The sequence below is a fragment of the Stenella coeruleoalba genome (assembly GCF_951394435.1).
Source record: "Stenella coeruleoalba genome assembly, chromosome: 3".
NCBI classification, from domain to species: Eukaryota; Metazoa; Chordata; class Mammalia; order Artiodactyla; family Delphinidae; genus Stenella; species Stenella coeruleoalba.
Window position 1 is genome coordinate 5,575,390 of NC_137148.1, and position 17,324 is coordinate 5,592,713.

The 17,324-nt window shown below is 44.9% G+C and overlaps 1 protein-coding gene across 1 annotated transcript in view; it reads left to right on the forward strand.

Moving 5' to 3' along the window:
* The window catches only part of UBE2QL1 (ubiquitin conjugating enzyme E2 QL1), a gene marked incomplete at both ends in the record, with an annotated part of 43,496 nt that extends 34,223 nt beyond the window's left edge, over nucleotides 1–9,273 (forward strand). The window contains one exon of the mRNA XM_079917197.1: nucleotides 9,142–9,273. Coding sequence (XP_079773323.1) covers nucleotides 9,142–9,273 — 132 coding nt within the window. The remainder of the gene's footprint in view (nucleotides 1–9,141) is intronic.
* Between the last annotated feature and the right edge of the window lie 8,051 nt (nucleotides 9,274–17,324).

Genomic DNA, 17,324 nt, shown 5'->3' on the forward strand with positions numbered 1-17,324 from the left:
CCCTGCTTGTCTACCCCAGTCCTGGTGGGGACCACCCTATCACCCACGGCTGTGGCCCAGGTCTGCCCGCCACATCACCTCCCTTCTCATAATTGGGCTACAGGTCGTAACGTCAGACAGTCTTGTTGGCATCCGTAGGAGAAAATAAGCATTTAACCTCTTGGGTACAGTCCCTTCCGTGTCGACGACTTTGATAGACCCAAGCGTGTCTTTAAGGATGGGTCAACCACAAGGGTGACGCCCCTGGACGTGTGTGCAGTGAAAGGTTGTGTCCTGATGGGCAGAGAATCACAGCTTCCTTCTGGGTGTCCCTAGGGGTTCACTCAGGCATCTTTCCAAAACACAGCATCACCTGCTGGTGCCCTGCCTGCCTCGGGTGGACGCACGCAGCCCACGATGCACTGTGAGAACATTTCTACTAGGGAGAAACTGCAGTGCCCTTCTCCAGCAGACGGTATATCCACGTGCACATGTGCGCAAAGCTTTCATCCTGGTCCCTGAATGGAGGATCCTGGCCTTTCCCACCTAAAACCACCCAAGAGTGGCTCCACTCTGTCCACCTGGCAGTGCGGCCCCTAGAGCTGCTCAGCACAAGTGCCCCGTCCCCAGCACCTTTTGTTCCTATGGAATGTTCTAGTGGTCTGTCTTGAAACTTGCTTTTCTAATAGCCTTTATGTGTGTGACTGTGAATTAGTGCCCAATGTCAGAATTATAAAACAGACCTTGTGTCCTCAAGGGGTAACTTCCAGAAAGATAAACTTAGCTTTTTGTTTCTGAGGTGAATATTTTGAGTTGACAATTTCTAGAATCTGCCTTACAGTCTTTTTTTTGTGATTTATATTATAAAAATAAGACCTTTAATATATAGTAGAATCCTTACAACATTTTGTGACAAGGATAGAGAAGTTTGATTTTTTTAATTGAAGTGTAGTTGAGGTACAATATTATGTGTTACGGGTGGTCATTATAGTGATGCACAATTTTAAAGGTTATACTCTATTTATAGTTATTATAAAATACTGGCTATATTCCCTGCATTGTACCTTGTAGCTTATTTTATGCATCATAGTTTGTGGCTCTTAAACCCCTCCCCCTCTCTTGCCCTCCCCCCCACAGCGGTAACCACTAGTTTGTTCTCTATATCTGTGTCTGTTCCTTTTCTGTTATATTCACTAGTTTGTTTTATTTTTTAGATCATACAGTGTTTAACTTTCTCAGTCTGACTTATTTCATTTAGCACAATGCTCTCCGAGTACATCCACATTGCTGCAAATGGCAATATTTCATTCTTTTTTATGGCTGAGTAGTATTCCATTGTAGATATGTACCACATCTTCTTTATCCATTCATCTGTTGATGGACACTTAGGTTGCTTCCATATCTTAGCAATTGTAAATAATGCTGCTATGAACATTTGGGGTGCATATATGTTTTTGAATTAAAGTTTTGGGGTTTTTTTCAGATATACACCCAGGAGTGGATTTGCTGGGTCGTATGGTAGTTCTATTTTTAGTGTTTTGTATCTCACAAAAGGTCTTATCAACAAAATCTGGGAGACTTCCCTGGCAGTCCAGTGGTTAAGACTTCACCTTCCAATGCAGGGGGTGCAGGTTTGATCCCTGGTCGGGAAGCCTAGATCCCACAAGCCTCGTGGCCAAAAAACCAAAACAGAAAACAGAATTGTAATAAATGCAATAAAGACTTTAAAAATTGTGCACATCAAAAAAGAAAATCTTAAAAAAAAAAACAAAAACAAGATCTGGAACTAAATTACAAATAGCTAGGGTAGGGTGAGGGGATGGTGTTAAATAACTTTGCTATAGGATGTCGAAATAATGGAAGCAAATAGAAGCATGAGCTTCTGCTTAAAACCCAAGGAGGGCACAGGGACCTAAATGCCCAGCAGAGGGATGGGACGCAAGGAAGGGCTGAGCCTCTGTGTCTTTGGACACACTGATTGCCTGGAGGGAGCCCGCCAAGCCCCTCCCACCCCCACTAGCAAAGCCCTTCCCCTGGCGGGTTCCGTGCCTCCTGCGAGCCTGGCCATGATGCATCTTTCCCTGGTACTTCGACCTCAAGGGGCCTCCGGTCATCACCCGGTGGTCTGGAGGAGGCAGCTGTGCTTGGGGGGATGAAGTTGATCAGTGGAAGCCCACTTTCCTGACCAGCCCTGATGATCAAGCTCAAGTGGAGTGTTGTCTGTGGGAGTTTAATGAGATACTACGTGTGAAAGCGGCCACACCACTGCAGCACATCAGCAGACGTGACCAGACGTGGACCAGATGCCATCGCACTTGTGGGCAGAGGCCACGTGGGGATTCAGGGCGTTTCACGTCGAAACCCAACACCAGCTCGTTGACGGCGTGTCCCCACCACGCCATTCTGCCCCCCACTCCCTGCCCTTTCAGCAGCCTCTTCTCCTCCCCACTTCGGCTGGTGCTGGGTGGGACCCCTGACAGGCAGCAGGTCTCCCCCCTGTAAACTCACCGTCCTCCTATTCGACGTATGAGGCCCGGGGCTTCCCTCGGGAAGGTTACTCTTGGGTTCCAGTCACTGCAAGGACCCTCACATCTCTCCCAACACGACAGTCACACACACACACACACACACACACACGTGTGCACATACAAACGCACATGTGAATGCTCGTGTACATACAGACACACACATACATATGCACACTCGTATGCGCACATGTGAACATGCATGCACAGAAACATATACACACGTTCTCAGACCTATGGTAAGGGCTGCAGAATCATATCAATGCATTTCCACCCGCAAGTGCTTCTCTTTTGTGCTCCATTGGAGAGATCCAGCAGAAGTCCTTCCCTCACTGGTCAGTGGCTTCAGAGTCATTGTTTTGATTTGGGAAAGAGTTTCTTGGAAGCAGTCTCAACCGTTGTAGAGTTTTATCTGTCCTTCAGAACTTGTAAGTTGATCTACTTTGAACAGCAGACCTTAAAAGAGAGGCAAAATCACTGCTGTCTCTCCAAGCGGACATCCTTTCAAAGATGCTTGTTCCTGTGCTTTCCTCAAGCCGAGCGTGTGACCCATCTGAGCTTCTCCTCCACAGCCAGCGTCCTGAAGGGAGTCCACACTGAGCACAACACATGCTTGCAACCGGCGTCAGAGGGGTAAGGGTGCGTGAGCGCTTTTAGAATAAAAATTACACTTTCAAAGACTTCAAAAACAAGTAGCAGCAGCTCTATAATTCAGCCCAGGAAATGAAATCCAATGCAAAATATTGGATTTGCCTGAAGATGTTTTTGTGACCAAATAAGCCAAGTCATAATATCCTCACGAAAGACAGAGAATTGTGTGTGTGTGTTTTTTTTCCAAGAGGCAGAATGAAACTAACTTTGCCAAAGAATAAGGATGAGATCCTCTGTGATAGTTTCAAAAATAAAAATCCACATTTATTGTGATCATCATGTGCCTGGCACTGTGGCAAGCATCTTATACGTTTTAACGTATTAAATCCCTATAAAAATTCAGTGTCATATAATCCTGTGACTATGCTTATTTTGCAGATGAGGAAGTTGAGATTCAGAGAGGTTAAGTAACTCACCCAGGGTCACACAGCCAGGAAGTGTTGGAGCAGGGATTTGAAGTCAGGTCTATTGAATTCTGTACACCCACTGGACACACACACACACACACTGTGCCCTAGCTTCACCAAGTGTCTGCCCATCCTCCTCTGAATACAGCTGCATATTTCAACCACCACTTTTGGACCACTTATCTTCACCCACCATGACCTGATAAACATTTACTACCCGTATTTCAAGGCTCAGTTCAAGTGTCTTCAAATGTGGAAATCTTTCTGACCACACAGACAACAAACACTACCCCTTCTCTTTTCCTCTCTCCCAAGGTAGAATCCATCCTCCCCTCTGAGCTGTAAGTTCTATGAGGACCGAAATCGTTTCCAGTTTAGAAAGCCCTGCAGTCCCAGTAACCAGCACAGTTCCTAACCCGGGGAGGACTTGTAGCGGTGAATAGAGATGGGCTATCTCCTCCTTGCTCTGGGCCGTCTTTATTCCATACACCAGTGGCTCTCATTCAGGAGTGATTTTATCTCTGAGGGGACATTTGGCGATGTCTGGAGACAGTTTGGATGTCATAGCTCAGGAGGTGCTGCTAGCAGCTAGTGGGTGGAGGCCACGGATGCTGCTAAACATCCTATGGTGCACAGAACACCCCGCGACAAAGAATTATCCAGCCCATGTTGTCAACAGTACGGGGGCTGAGAAACCCCGACATACCCCTTCTGTCTCAGCAGCGACAACACGCCGGATTCTCTCCCCGTAATGATTCTAAGGCCCTACAGGCAGGGGCCAGGATCATTTTGTCTTTCTAAGCCCAGCACCCAACATACTGAGTGAGTGAATGAATGAATAAATGAATGAATGAACAAGAGGTGAAGAAGTGACAGAGCCAGACTGAAATTGAATGTGCACATCAGGGTAATGAAAGCCACATAAGACCAGGTGGCCTGTCCGAGGACCTGAGTCTGGGGTCGCTTGTTAGCTGTGTGGAAATGTTTTCATGTTGATCATCGTGATTGGTCCCCCCAAAAAACTATAAGCAAAAAAAAAAAAAAGGTCAAACCAAAGCACCAACTAATGGTTTTGTTTGACAGATGCAGCCCCAGAGAACTGTGTTATCATTAGAATTGCTTGGCATCAATATTACTGAGAGATTTTGAGATTTTTAAGGTTTGTTAGGTCAGAATCCTATGGTTGCACATAACCCTACGTTTATAATCTGGAACAAAACAGACTGATTGTAACCAGGAGAGAGAGTTTACTTTTCTAACCTCTTAATGCTTGCACAGAGCTATCACAGTGGGCTAAGCAAACTGTCACATCAGGTCCTTTGGCATTAAATACAAGTATAGGTATTTTAGGGAAAACAAGAGTATTTTGAAGGAAAATCTCCAGAAAAGACTCTCTGAGTATTAGTTACATGGAAATAGATAAGAGAGAAATATCAATGTTAGGAAAATAAGAAAAACTGTTCTTAGTTGGTTGTACGCACCTTAAAATTCTCAAAATGTTTTCAAATTCAATATCTTATCTGACATTCATCATGATGCTGTAAAGTGGGTTTTGTCCCTGATTTATAGAGGAAAATACAGAGGGTCAGAGGAGTTAGGCTGAAGGTTTCCCCAAAATCCAGACTCTAGGAGACTGTACCCGGGAAGGAAGAACGGAGCTGCAACCTTGCTAATCATTAGAGGAAAGCAAATGAACACTACAGTGAGGCACCACCTCACACCAGTCAGAATGGCCACCATCGAAAAGGCTAGGGCTGCCCTGGCGGCGCAGTGGTTGGGAGTCTGCCTGCCGACGCAGGGGACGCGGGTTCGTGCCCTGGTCTGGGAAGATCCCACATGCCACGAAGCGGCTGGGCCCGTGAGCCATGGCCGCTGAGCCTGCGCGTCCGGAGCCTGTGCTCCGCAACGGGAGAGGCCACAACAGCGAGAGGCCCGCGTACCGCAAAAAAAAAAAAAAAAAAAAAAAGTCTTCAAATCATAAATGTTGGAGAGGGTGTGGAGAAAAGGGAACCCTCCTGCACTGTTGGTGGGAATGTAAATTGGTACAGCCACTCTGGAGAACAGTATGTAGGTTCCTTAAGAAACTGAAAATAGAACTACTGTATAATCCAGCAATCCCACTCCTGGGCATATATGCAGAGAAAACACCAATTCAGAAACGTACATGCACCCCAATGTTCATAGCAGCACTATTTACGAAAACCAAGACATGGAAGCAACCTAAGTGTCCATCAACAGACAAATGTATAAAGAAGATGTGAGATATATATATATATATATATATATATATATATATATATATACATGCAATGGAATATTACTCAGCCATAAAAAATGAAATATTGCCATTTGCAGCAACATGGATGGACCTAGAGATTATCATTCTAAGTGAAGTAAGTCAGACAGAGAAAGACAAATACCATCTGATATCACTTATATATGTGGAATCTAAAATAATGATACAAATGTACTTACTTCCAAAACAAACAGACACACAGACCTAGAAAAGAAACTTATGGATACCAAAGGGGAAAGGTGGGGGAGGGATAAATAAAGAGTGTGGGATTAACAAATATACACTACTATATATAAAACAGATAATCAACAAAGACCTACTGTACAGCACAGGGAACTATATTCAGTATCTTGTAATAACCTATAATGGAAAAGAATATATATATAATACACATATTCTGGGAATATATATATATATATATATATATATATATATATATATATATATATATATATAACTGAATCACTTTGCTGTACACCTGAAACTAACACAACATTGTAAATCAACTATACTTCAATTAAAAAAATAAAGAAGTTCCCTGGTGCCCTAGTGGTTAGGATTCGGCACTTTCACTGCCGAGGCCTGGGTTCAGTCCCTGGTCAGGGAACTGAGATCCCGCAAGCTGCATGGTGTGGCCAAAAAAACAAAAAAGAGAAAGAAAGAAAAGAATGGGAGTTGGTTCAACATGAGTATGGCCCTGGACCATCAGAGGCCCGGGTTGGACAGAGTGACCCTCCCCTTCTTGGTGCAGTGGGCACCTCAAGGGCATTTCAGCAAGAAGAGCACAGCCGCCCTGGTTTTCGAGCCCAGGGTGTCGCTGGGTGATGCTTAAACAGCCCATCAGAGGAGGACAGGTGATCTATGAAAAGATATTTGTTAGCTGCAAACGAGGGTGTAAGACGGGGCGAGATGGGAGTGCTTTGTGGCCAGCTGAGTGCGGTGAAGATGCTAAGCCCTCCGAGTGCCACACACGGTCTCTGTCTCCCGGCTGCTGAATTGACTGAGTGCTGGTGCTCTATGTTCATCATTCTTCTCGGGAAGAAGAGGCAACAAAGACTGGTCTGTTCATCTGGGGGGTTATCTGTTGTTTTTCGTAACAATTGAGACTTTCACAAAGAATTAGCAAAGGCTGTGTCCATGCCAAGAGCGTTGGAATATTCCAAGATGATTGTGAGCTTGTATTTTTCTGGCTGCTTTTAGTTCAGAATTCTCAAGTCATACCATAAATTTTCAGTATTATAGAGAAGAATGGCAGAGATGGTTAGAATTTGCATTTTACACAAAACAATAGCCCTTGTTACTTGCTCCCACTTATGTAAAAATGGATGCCGACATCCCTGCAAAGATGCATTTGCCTGTGTTTAATGAAGTAACGTTGGACTTTGATCTTGACCCACATAATGATGATTATAAATGTATTAGCTTTTCATAGTCCCTTTTTATAAGTGTAACTACACCACCTAAGCAAAGCAGGAGAGACAGGGGGAAGTTTCTGTAAGCCAATAAATGGTGGTTTCCTGTCTTCTTTTCCAGTTTTCCTTCACCCTTTAACAGTTCATTTCTTGTGCGCCAAGCAGCTAATTAGAAGCGGTGGTCTTGCCCTTGATTGGCGGATGGAAAAGCTCAGCCAGAGGGATGTCCAGAGCAGCCAGAGCAAAGCAGTAGCTCTGGGTTTCTGACTCGCCACCGCCGCCCCCCCCACCCCACCACCAACTGGGCTTTGCTCTGAGTCTCCACTGTTGAAAAGACAAATGTTAAAAAGGAACCATGAGCTCTGAATTTAAATATGTGGAACAGCCTCCCGTTCCCAGTTTGTAGGGATCCGGTGCCATTTCCCCCGTGAATGAAGACGTCTTCCCAGGGGAGTTACGGGTGGGTTATCAGAGAGACCCAAGATGGGAGGATCTTGGTCCCCAGGCCACACAGACCTGGGTGGCTGCTGCCCTCAATTCTGTACAAGGGAACAGGTATGTGGTGTAGCCCAGCCAGGCCCTGGGGGTGAGGTCCAGGTCCCGTTCAGGTCCCCTTACACAGATGGCAGATGCCCGCAGTGTGCTGTAACAAAAATATTACATGCCGAGGGCCTGTCCAGAGAGCATTGTTAGTGAAAGTTCATAAACAACAGGAGACTGCTGAGAACGGTGTGCACGCGTTTGCTAGTGGGTGAAACTCAGGTTGTTTCCATCCCACCTACAAAACACGTGCATGGGATGCTCGGGAAGACAAGCAAGTCTTCCAGGACGGGTGAAGGGAAGTCAAGTGCGAGGAATTGTAGCTGAGAGACTAAGAGAGCATTTCTGTTGATGGGCCGTGAGGAGGCGGCGTGGGGAGCGGCTGAGAGTGGTGCCGACTCATCTGATGGAGGGTCCGGCTCCGCCCAGCCCCTCAGGGTCCTCTGTCTGCCCATTCCCTCTGATGCCAAGTGTACCGCATTCCCCAGGGCTCCCTGGAGGGGTGGCGATGGCCCGAGACACGACCACCTCAGCGGTGTCTGCTGGTCCCTTCTCGCTCATGGTCTAGAGCCTGCGTCCATCCTGAGATGAAGCAGACCCTCTGGTCTCTGCAGACCCAAAGGCTCCGTCCTTCAGACCGGAGCATCGCTGGTCACTGTGAGGGGAGTGGACCTCTCCTAGCACCACCCCCCTACCACCGGCGGTTGTGTGAGGAAGCATTGGCCTCCCCTGGACCCCTCACTGGGGACTCGAGGACAGGCTTCCGCCTCCGTGGAAATGGCCCTACCATCTTCTCAGGAACTGGTTCCCTCATGGCATGAATTACAAGAAAGTCATTCATTGCTGCTGAGCTTGAACATAAAAAGTTGGAGTTGTAAAGTGTGTATGTGAATCTATAAATATACACATCTATACATAAACATGTATCTCTAAGTTATCATTAAAGGCATTCTGTGGTGGGAGGGAAGGGAAGTTAGAACAGCATTTTGCCTCCAGGATAATGGGCTCCGTTTTGCATCGATGCTCTTTTGATAAAGCTGGTCCTCCCGGCTTGGGCATGGGACCTGGAGCAGTGGCCGCCTTCCAGCATCCTGGGTTGAGCTCGTTCTGAGGACGCCAGCAGCCCGCGTGTCTCTCTCTCCCCAAAAAGCTTGCCCGCCACTGGACCCCTCCGTCCATTTGGTAACGAAGCTGTGATGTTCCATATCTCCCCTTTCATCACACCGATTCAGACATCAGAAATCCCTGTCACTTTGTGTGTTCTTCACAACGAGGGTGGGAATTGGGATTGCTGATGGGTTCTAACCTGCTTTATCTTTCCTCTCACTCAGGGGCGGATCTGTAGAAAAGCGGGCAAATCAAAAAAGTCCTTCAGTCGCAAGGAAGCCGAAGCTACCTTTAAGAGTTTGGTGAAGACTCATGAAAAGTACGGCTGGGTCACCCCGCCCGTCTCCGACGGCTGATGTTTGCAACGTGCGTTAGACGCTTCAGCCGCCTCTGCACACACACAGATACCCGACATCTCCTCCTCCACGCTGAGCATCCTTCATCCTTTTTCACTCCAGCCGGAACTGAATCCTGAATGCCAAGGAGACTTTTAAGTTATTTATGACCAGATGTGTTTACAGAGAGAAAGAGGGAGCCAACGCTGTTTGGGATTAGGTTTCAATTATAAATGAATGATCATCTCTAAGTCACTTTAGAACAAACGTCAAGATGGTGACATTCCCCAGCCCGCCTGCCCCTCCGCCCGCCCCATCCCTTTGGCCCTTAGCTTCTTTCCATGACAGCAACTCCAAAGAGCAGGCAGGAAACTCAGTGCCCTATTCTGGACCCGTTTACATGTAAAAGGCGCCGTTCATATGTAACAGGAACGCCCTGCATCACCAGTACATGTTTGCTGTGCTCTGTATCTCTGTTTCTCTCCCTGGCAGGTCAACATAACTTGAAGACGTGTCTTCCTGTGGCCCCATGTCATGACATGTAGACCTCATTTGTGCTATGACCTTTGGCTCATGAAAACAAAAATTTAATATTGCCAGGTTCTAGAGATTTAAAACAGCAACTGACCACTTGGTTAAACCGTGCTCCCAATGCCGACGCTGCAGTGTGTGTGTGTGTTGTCCACAGCTCAGCCCGTGCCCATGGGTGAAGCTGGGCGTGCTGTGGCCATGATGGGGCACACACGGTGCAGATGCCAGGGGCGCCCTCCCTGGGGCTCAGAACAATGGTGGTGAGATGCGGACAGTCTCTTCCAATATCCTGAGATGCTCCTACGACATTTGTGTTCCTGTCTTCTCTCTGCTGGTCAACCCACCACCAAAAGCAAAAGACAATGTCCCATTCACTGAAGTCACCTTACTCACTTTCTTCTGTGTGCTCGTGACAGGGAATGCCAGAACTGCCAAAGGAGACCCAGTGACCGTACGATGATTTGCATGGCCCAGTAGTCACTTGTGTGTCCCCGAGGCTGGGATGCGTGAGCACCCTTGCTAGGATATAAATTTCTGTTATTTAACTCCCCACAATTTCATTTTTCTCTTCTGTTGAGTTACTTAGAACTTTCTAAGAAAAACCATGAAATGAGGAAACACTGTTTATAATAATATGCGGAAAGAGGTTAAAATGTTCATTCCAAGTGGAAAAATCTTATTGGACACATTTTAAATAAAATCATGCATACCTGAATCCAGTCATTGTGGGCTATCCTTCCATTTAAAATATTTAATCTATTTTCAGAATTTAATATTTCAAATGCTACAAATACCATGACAGCATTCTGCAACAAGGTGCAGGAAAAGAGTCTTAGGAACCTATGGTCTTTGCAAAAATCCAGTGTGTTAAAATTGCCCCCAGAAGCAACCAGGGAGACAATTAGAAACTAACTGGAAGCATGAAGGGATGGTTTGGCCAAACTCTGATGTTGCCAATTATATTTTGCCACTATGAGGGAAGGGGAATTTTCTTTGCTGATTGTATTAAATTCTTCAGGCAATTTTGGGTATTCAGAGTTTTGGGTTCACTCACCAAGGTGATCAGAGATCTGAGACACCACGCCTCAGAGGATGGGGGTCAGCTCCTCCCAGCAGGTTTGGTCATTCCTCTAAAATCTACCCTTTATTGCTACTTTTATTTTTTTTTTACAATGTTCCGATGTGCCCCAGATACACATGCAGTTCTGTGCGGCCAAAATGCCTGACCTCCAGCTCAAGTTCCCTGTGAGTAATAATAGTCATGAAATTTGATGACAATGAACTTAAAGTGTCCATTCACCTGATCCTCCACAGCGGAATTCTCCATCCTGGAAACCTAACGTTTAACCCATGGTCTTTGGGCCCCTGGGCTCCCGATTGTAATGGAATTACACGGTGGATATTGTAGATCTAGGGCAGAAACACCGGCAAGGCAGAGCACCTGAGTTTCTTTCTTTCCAGATAGCTTCCTCTTCCAAATTTTGAAATAAAAACAACTTTCTTTTAGGAATGTATGTATATATTTGGACATATGTCTATATATCCACAGCTGGGTCACTTCAGCACTGCTTATTAGCTGATTGAAGAGCTTGGCCACAGTTGGTTCAGGTGTAGCCAGGAGGTGACTTATAACCTAAGGGTGGGAGAGATTACTGCCAACAGCAAGGGGGAGGGAGACCATTGGCTCAATTTCAACCTCTCTGTACACCCTAAACTTGACTTTTTTTCCATGGCATTTCCAATAGGTTTTTTAGAAACTGGAAGTTATAGAAAAAATACTCTTCGGTAAAAGAAATATTATTTTTCACTGAAATTCATAAGACTTTCTTATTTTAAAAGCAGCAGAGAAGAATTTAAAATTCAACAATTGCTTTGACTCTTAGTCTGAAGCAAGAACTCCCTTTCTGGGGGCTGGAGAAAAACATGACAGTGTTGGCCAAACAGCAGAGCCCTCTGGCCATGGAAGTTTCCCGATGACCCCGCATGTGGGTCCTGCTGGACTCACATTCCCACACAGGCCAAGAAATCCATCCCTCTCCAGGCCAGCAGCAGGGGAGTAATTGGACGGGCCTGCAGATGTTCACGGCCCACCAGCTCCACAAGCCCGCTTATGGAAGGAACTTGAATCCAGCCAGTGGACACAGAACCAAGGGCAGGAGAAAGTACAAACTCACATGTGCCTCCTTTCCGTTCAGCAGTTTTCCTGGACTGACTGCCCTTACTCCTGGGTGTCCCCTCCACAGCGGGCCAAGGGCTGTGCATGGGACTGCACGTGGCTCATTGGCTTCATAAAGATCAAGAATTACTTCTGCTTAGGAAGTTCTCTGTGAGCAGTAAGGTTCCACACACACACACACACACACACACACACACACACACACACACAGTCCCTGGAAGACTCACAATATCTAAAATTCACTACTCAGAAAAAAAATAGGCCTCGATTTTTCAGCCCCCAAGTTTACTCCATTTTTCACAACTCAGCCTTATCTCATGAGAGGAAAATCTGTGGCCTCGTGAGAAAGACCCGGTATAGAAAGACAAATGCCCACAGTGTCTGTGTGATACTGGCAAGTCACGTCACCTGCTTGAGCCCCAATTTCCTCGGCCGTAAACTCCTACCAGGTTGGCGTGAGAATTGACTTAAACAATGAGGGAAAGTGCTTGGGAACCAAAAATTGTCATATGAACTTTATGTGTCATTTTTACAGTATGGGAAAATTATAATAACAACAGGATTTCACTAGAACACACTTGGATAGAGACTCAGACTGAGCAATTACAATGGTTCAAATACAATTATCTTATAACCCTACACTGGCTTTCTGTCCCCAATCCCTTACTTTAAGTCAATCAACCAAACTTAGCATCTCTCTACCCACTCAGATACAGGGAATGTAGAAGTTAAAGACACGGCTGTCTCCTGGAGAAACTCATAAGACAAGAATAACACACAGATAGCTAAATGCTAAATTGCGTTGCAGCAGTTGTCCACGTGGTGCAAGGCCAGAGGCTTCCTGACTGATAACTAGGGAAGATTTCAGAGTGAGTCAGGTTTAAGCTATGGCTGGGGGAGCAGGAAGGACAGGGGTCGGGCGCGGTCTCCATCCACACTGGCCCTGGAGGGGGGAACTGGGCAGCCACTTGTCACTTCTCCCCTGCAGGGACCCTGTCTGCAGATCTGATTTCAGGAGGCAGGACAGAGTCCAACCCCACAGCCTAACATGGCTTGTGGGGCTGGCCCCTTCCCTAAGAACTGGATTTTCCGTGTTTTATCTGAACCTTCCTAAAAGCATGCAGAATTTTCATGGAATTTTCTTTCTAGAGAAGCAGGGCTGCTTCCCAACTTCAGTGAGGGCAGACCTATTGAATCTAGGAGACATTTAGTCTAACTTTATACACCCTACAGTGGAGGCCATAAACCCAGAGAGGTTGAGTGGCTTTTCCAAAGTCAACTGGAGAGGTGAAGATAAGCCCACTGTCTGGGTGGTGCTTTCTGGTGCTTTTTGATGCTTCCTAGGGACCATCTGGCAATTCACATGGACCACATCCAAGTGCACACCTTTTAGCCCACTGTTGGGTCAGAAGAGCCACAGGTCTTCCAAGCTGGCTGGGACTCACCCAAAGTCATCCACTCTGCGTTGAAAGCAACTTGGTGCAAAGGGCAGTTTCCACTCCCTACTGTTTTGGGAAGCCATGGCGAGGGGCTTAGAGCTCAGTCCATGTGGTCACAATCAACCCTTTTTTTTTTCCCTCCAAAGACATTAAAATAAAATACAGCTTCATTCCTTAACTTCATGCTATGATGCTATGTTCTATCTTATCTGTCTGATTTTTGCAGCCTCCAGTTCACGTAGTGTTGAATATCACTCAATCCCAGGGCCCATCTGACCTGCAGTATGTGACCAACAAACTGGGAGAGCCAAATACTGTTGTCATAGGGAAGGAAATAAGCAATGTTAGCTCTGTTCCAGAAGAAACACAGGAGCAAAGTGTGCTGGCCAAAGAGATATAATCAAGGCAGAGTATTTGAAAAGAGTGTAGATCCAGAAGTAACCCAGATTTTATCACAAGGTCATAATAGCGCTAAACAAATTGTAGACTGGACCTTGAGGAGCCCAGTTCCAAGGTCGTCCTCTTGGGTCATGAAGGCAGTAGGTGGTGAGAAAAAAATAACCTGTACTCCTTCCCACTGCAGATTCACCCTGTTTGTCCTGCAGAGTTAAAACAAGGAGGTGCTTCCCCATTTCTTCTATGGGAGGTAAATTGGCTGTCCTGCTTTGTAGACATGCAATCACTTTGTATCTCTAGATCTTGGGCAATCACTTGTGATGACACTGACTGAGCTGAAATAGAACGGTTGTAAACTGATATGCTTGGTTTCACTTCCTGCTTGTCCTTTTTACCGAAGTGATTTTTTTTCATGAACGTTGTCGCCATTTTCACCATGGTAGGATGCTAATCTACATGCCATAGGCTACTGGAAACTTTCAAACTATCACCACAGTTGTCCTATTCTGTGATGCTCAAAAGGGTGGGTGGAATTGCATGTGCCGTAAAATAAATAGGAAAGAAATATTGACTATTCAAAGGAGGTGAATGTACGGGTCACATAATCTAGAGGCGTTGTCCTCGTGGGGAAAACAATGATGCTGAAAAGACTTTAAAACCAATAAATGTCTTTCCACGGAATGTTGGTTGTGTTCTTGCATGGTCTGTGTTCAGGATCTGTCAGAATTTCTCTGGGTTTCCGTATGTGTTATCCTCTGTGGTCCATTGTGAGCAGCTCTCTGTCACGTGGTCCCCTCTGATTTGCTTTGATTTATTTGTGGTTTGCCAAATGAAAACTCTGAAGCATGTCACAGGTATTCTGTATAAAAGTCAATGAAATGTAATTGAACCAAATCTAATTAAGCATTCGTGTGATTTAGAAGATTTCTCCTTCAGCTGTCATATGCATTAAAAAGATGTGTAAACGTGTTTGCTGATGATTCCCATTAAAGTTTCTTAACATAATTGAAATTGTGTGCTTAGCACAATACTATAGCTTAAACTAGTACTGAATTACGGAGATACTTCTCTGGAAAACTCTTATAGAGTAACTCTAGAAAGCAACAATTTTCACATAACCTAAGTTCAGTTTATTTAAAAGATACTTCAGCCAACTTTTCACACTAGCTGGCTTTCAGTTTTTATTTTATACTCTTTATCAGAGAAACTTCTCAGCCCTGTGTCAATATTTGGAACTGTTTTCCAATCAAGAGCATACTTTTCTTTTAAAATCTGAAAATATGACTATTTGGGTACTGAATAGGCACGGGCTTTGGAATCAAACAGCCTTGAATCCCGTCTGCCTCTCATCACATGTAGATAAGGAACTTGGCCACTCAGACACTGTTTCCACTTTCTAAACTAAAATTATGAAGTTACTTTTTACAGCTGAGGCTGCTGTGATGAGACAAGCAGCACGTCTTGAAGCCCTGCGCCTGGCAGGTAACTGATACTCAATACATTCTTTTGGAAACAACAGAGATTGATCTGGTATGGTCGATCGGACAGCTTGAGCTGGCTGTTAGGATCTACTTTAAGTTGTTCACTTCATCCCAAGTGAATTTGCAACCTTTCCTTTGGGCAAAGGCATGGAAGGTCCTCCATCAATTGGGCACTGGCTCTGCCTTTCTCTTGACGATGGAGATGGACGTGTGTCCAGTCACACTCTTCCCTGAAGCGTATCCAACCCCAGCTGGTGGGGGAGTTGACTGTGGTGGCCTGGGTAACCTGTGTCCAGGGACATGGTTTCCTTAAGGCAAAAGTTAAAGATCCAGAAGGATTGCAACTGACCCATCACCCTAAGACGTCAAGGTGTGGTCTGTGTCCTAAGGATAGGGGCTGGTCAAAACGACATAAAATGCGTGCTCTTGACCTCTGCTATGTCTGTCGCTTAGGTGTTTGTCTTGAGTTCTATTTCCATGCTACAATAACTGTTACATGTTAATGGAAACAAGTTACTTTTACTTAAACACAAGGATAAGGTAGAGATATTGAGGTAGATGTGTACACAGTCTGTTGGCAAAAATGAAGTTTAAATCAATCGTGTTTAGTCTGGTCAGCCTTCAAGTGTAGGGATTGTGTATAATCTTGCAAGGATTGGTCCTTATAGAAGCAACAGGGTCAGAATATGGTGCATTTTGAAAGCAAAACTTTTTTGTTTAAACTTATCCCATAGTATTTTTTAAGATATTTTTTAAGTCATGAAAAGTTTTTTTAATAAATAATTTTGAAGGTTAAATCCAATCAAATAATTCTAAACAACATGAATAAACTTTCCCATGGGGAACTATTGCTTTTTTTTTTTTCCTTCCCCTTCTTCTACATTTGCAAAGGTTTCAGTTTCTTAAAGACCTTTGAGAACTATCTTCTCATATCACCACCTTAGGCAACACTTTGAGGTAGATTTATAGGCAGTACTATGCCAGGCTTATAGATAGGAAGCAGGGGTTAAAAGCTTAATTGATTTTTCTAGTCTGATTTTACTTAAACGTGGTCAATTACTTTCCTGTGTCACTTAAACATTGCATTAAGTTGATCCTAAAGCAACTCTTAAATCTCTAATTTCAAAGGATATTTCTAGCTACAACTTTTCAAAGTTTACTGCTTTTAAATGATACAGATCATTTTGCATTAGACAGTACTTCTTATTTTTACCAAATTCTGTGTGTCTACACACACACACACACACACACACACGCACCTGATTTATGTAATCTTATTCTCCTTGTTTCACAGGTTTTCTTCCTCCTTTACTCTAGTTTCTCCCTTTAATGGTGTTGCTTTTCCCTAAAACATGTTAATTTCTGAAACAGTACACAATTCCATGCCACGCCACCTCCTCTCTTCCAAAATCTGGAGCCGCTGGGGGTCTCCGTTCTCACCTGCTGGGGGGTTTGTGTCCTCTTTAGGCTGTCCTCAGAGCCCTGGACTTCGTGGCATCCAGGGTCCAACTTTCCCACATTCAAATGGTAGGAATAGAAACTGCTTTTAGTGAATGATAGCTTGGCGCTCATTCATATTTACTCTAGAAAGTTAGTGTTGGAAATAAAAGCAAAGGCTCTGAGTTCTAATCTTCATGCCAATCATTTGTTTAATAAATGAACTGGAAAGGACCTCAGTGGTCACTGGGAATGACCCCGGCATTTAATTTGGTTCAGTCGGCCCCAGGCTGAGTCCTCAGCTCAGAGTCCGTTCAAACACTTCCCTCCGATCACATAGGGGGTTTTAAAACTAGCCTGTCCCAATGACTTCAACTAGTGAAAGGACTCTTTACAACAAAAGAAGTGTAACCTAGGGACCTCACTTTTCAGAAGGGTGTTTTTAAGGCACAGGAAGTTAAATGCAGAGCATCTTGAAGGTCCTCATCCAACACATCGTGAAGCTGGGACCAGAGATGAGGGCTTTGTTATTCCGGTCATATTGTCTTAGATGTACAAAATATATCTACACTCTCACATATGTGTGATGCACCTAAGAACTAGGCATTGTCT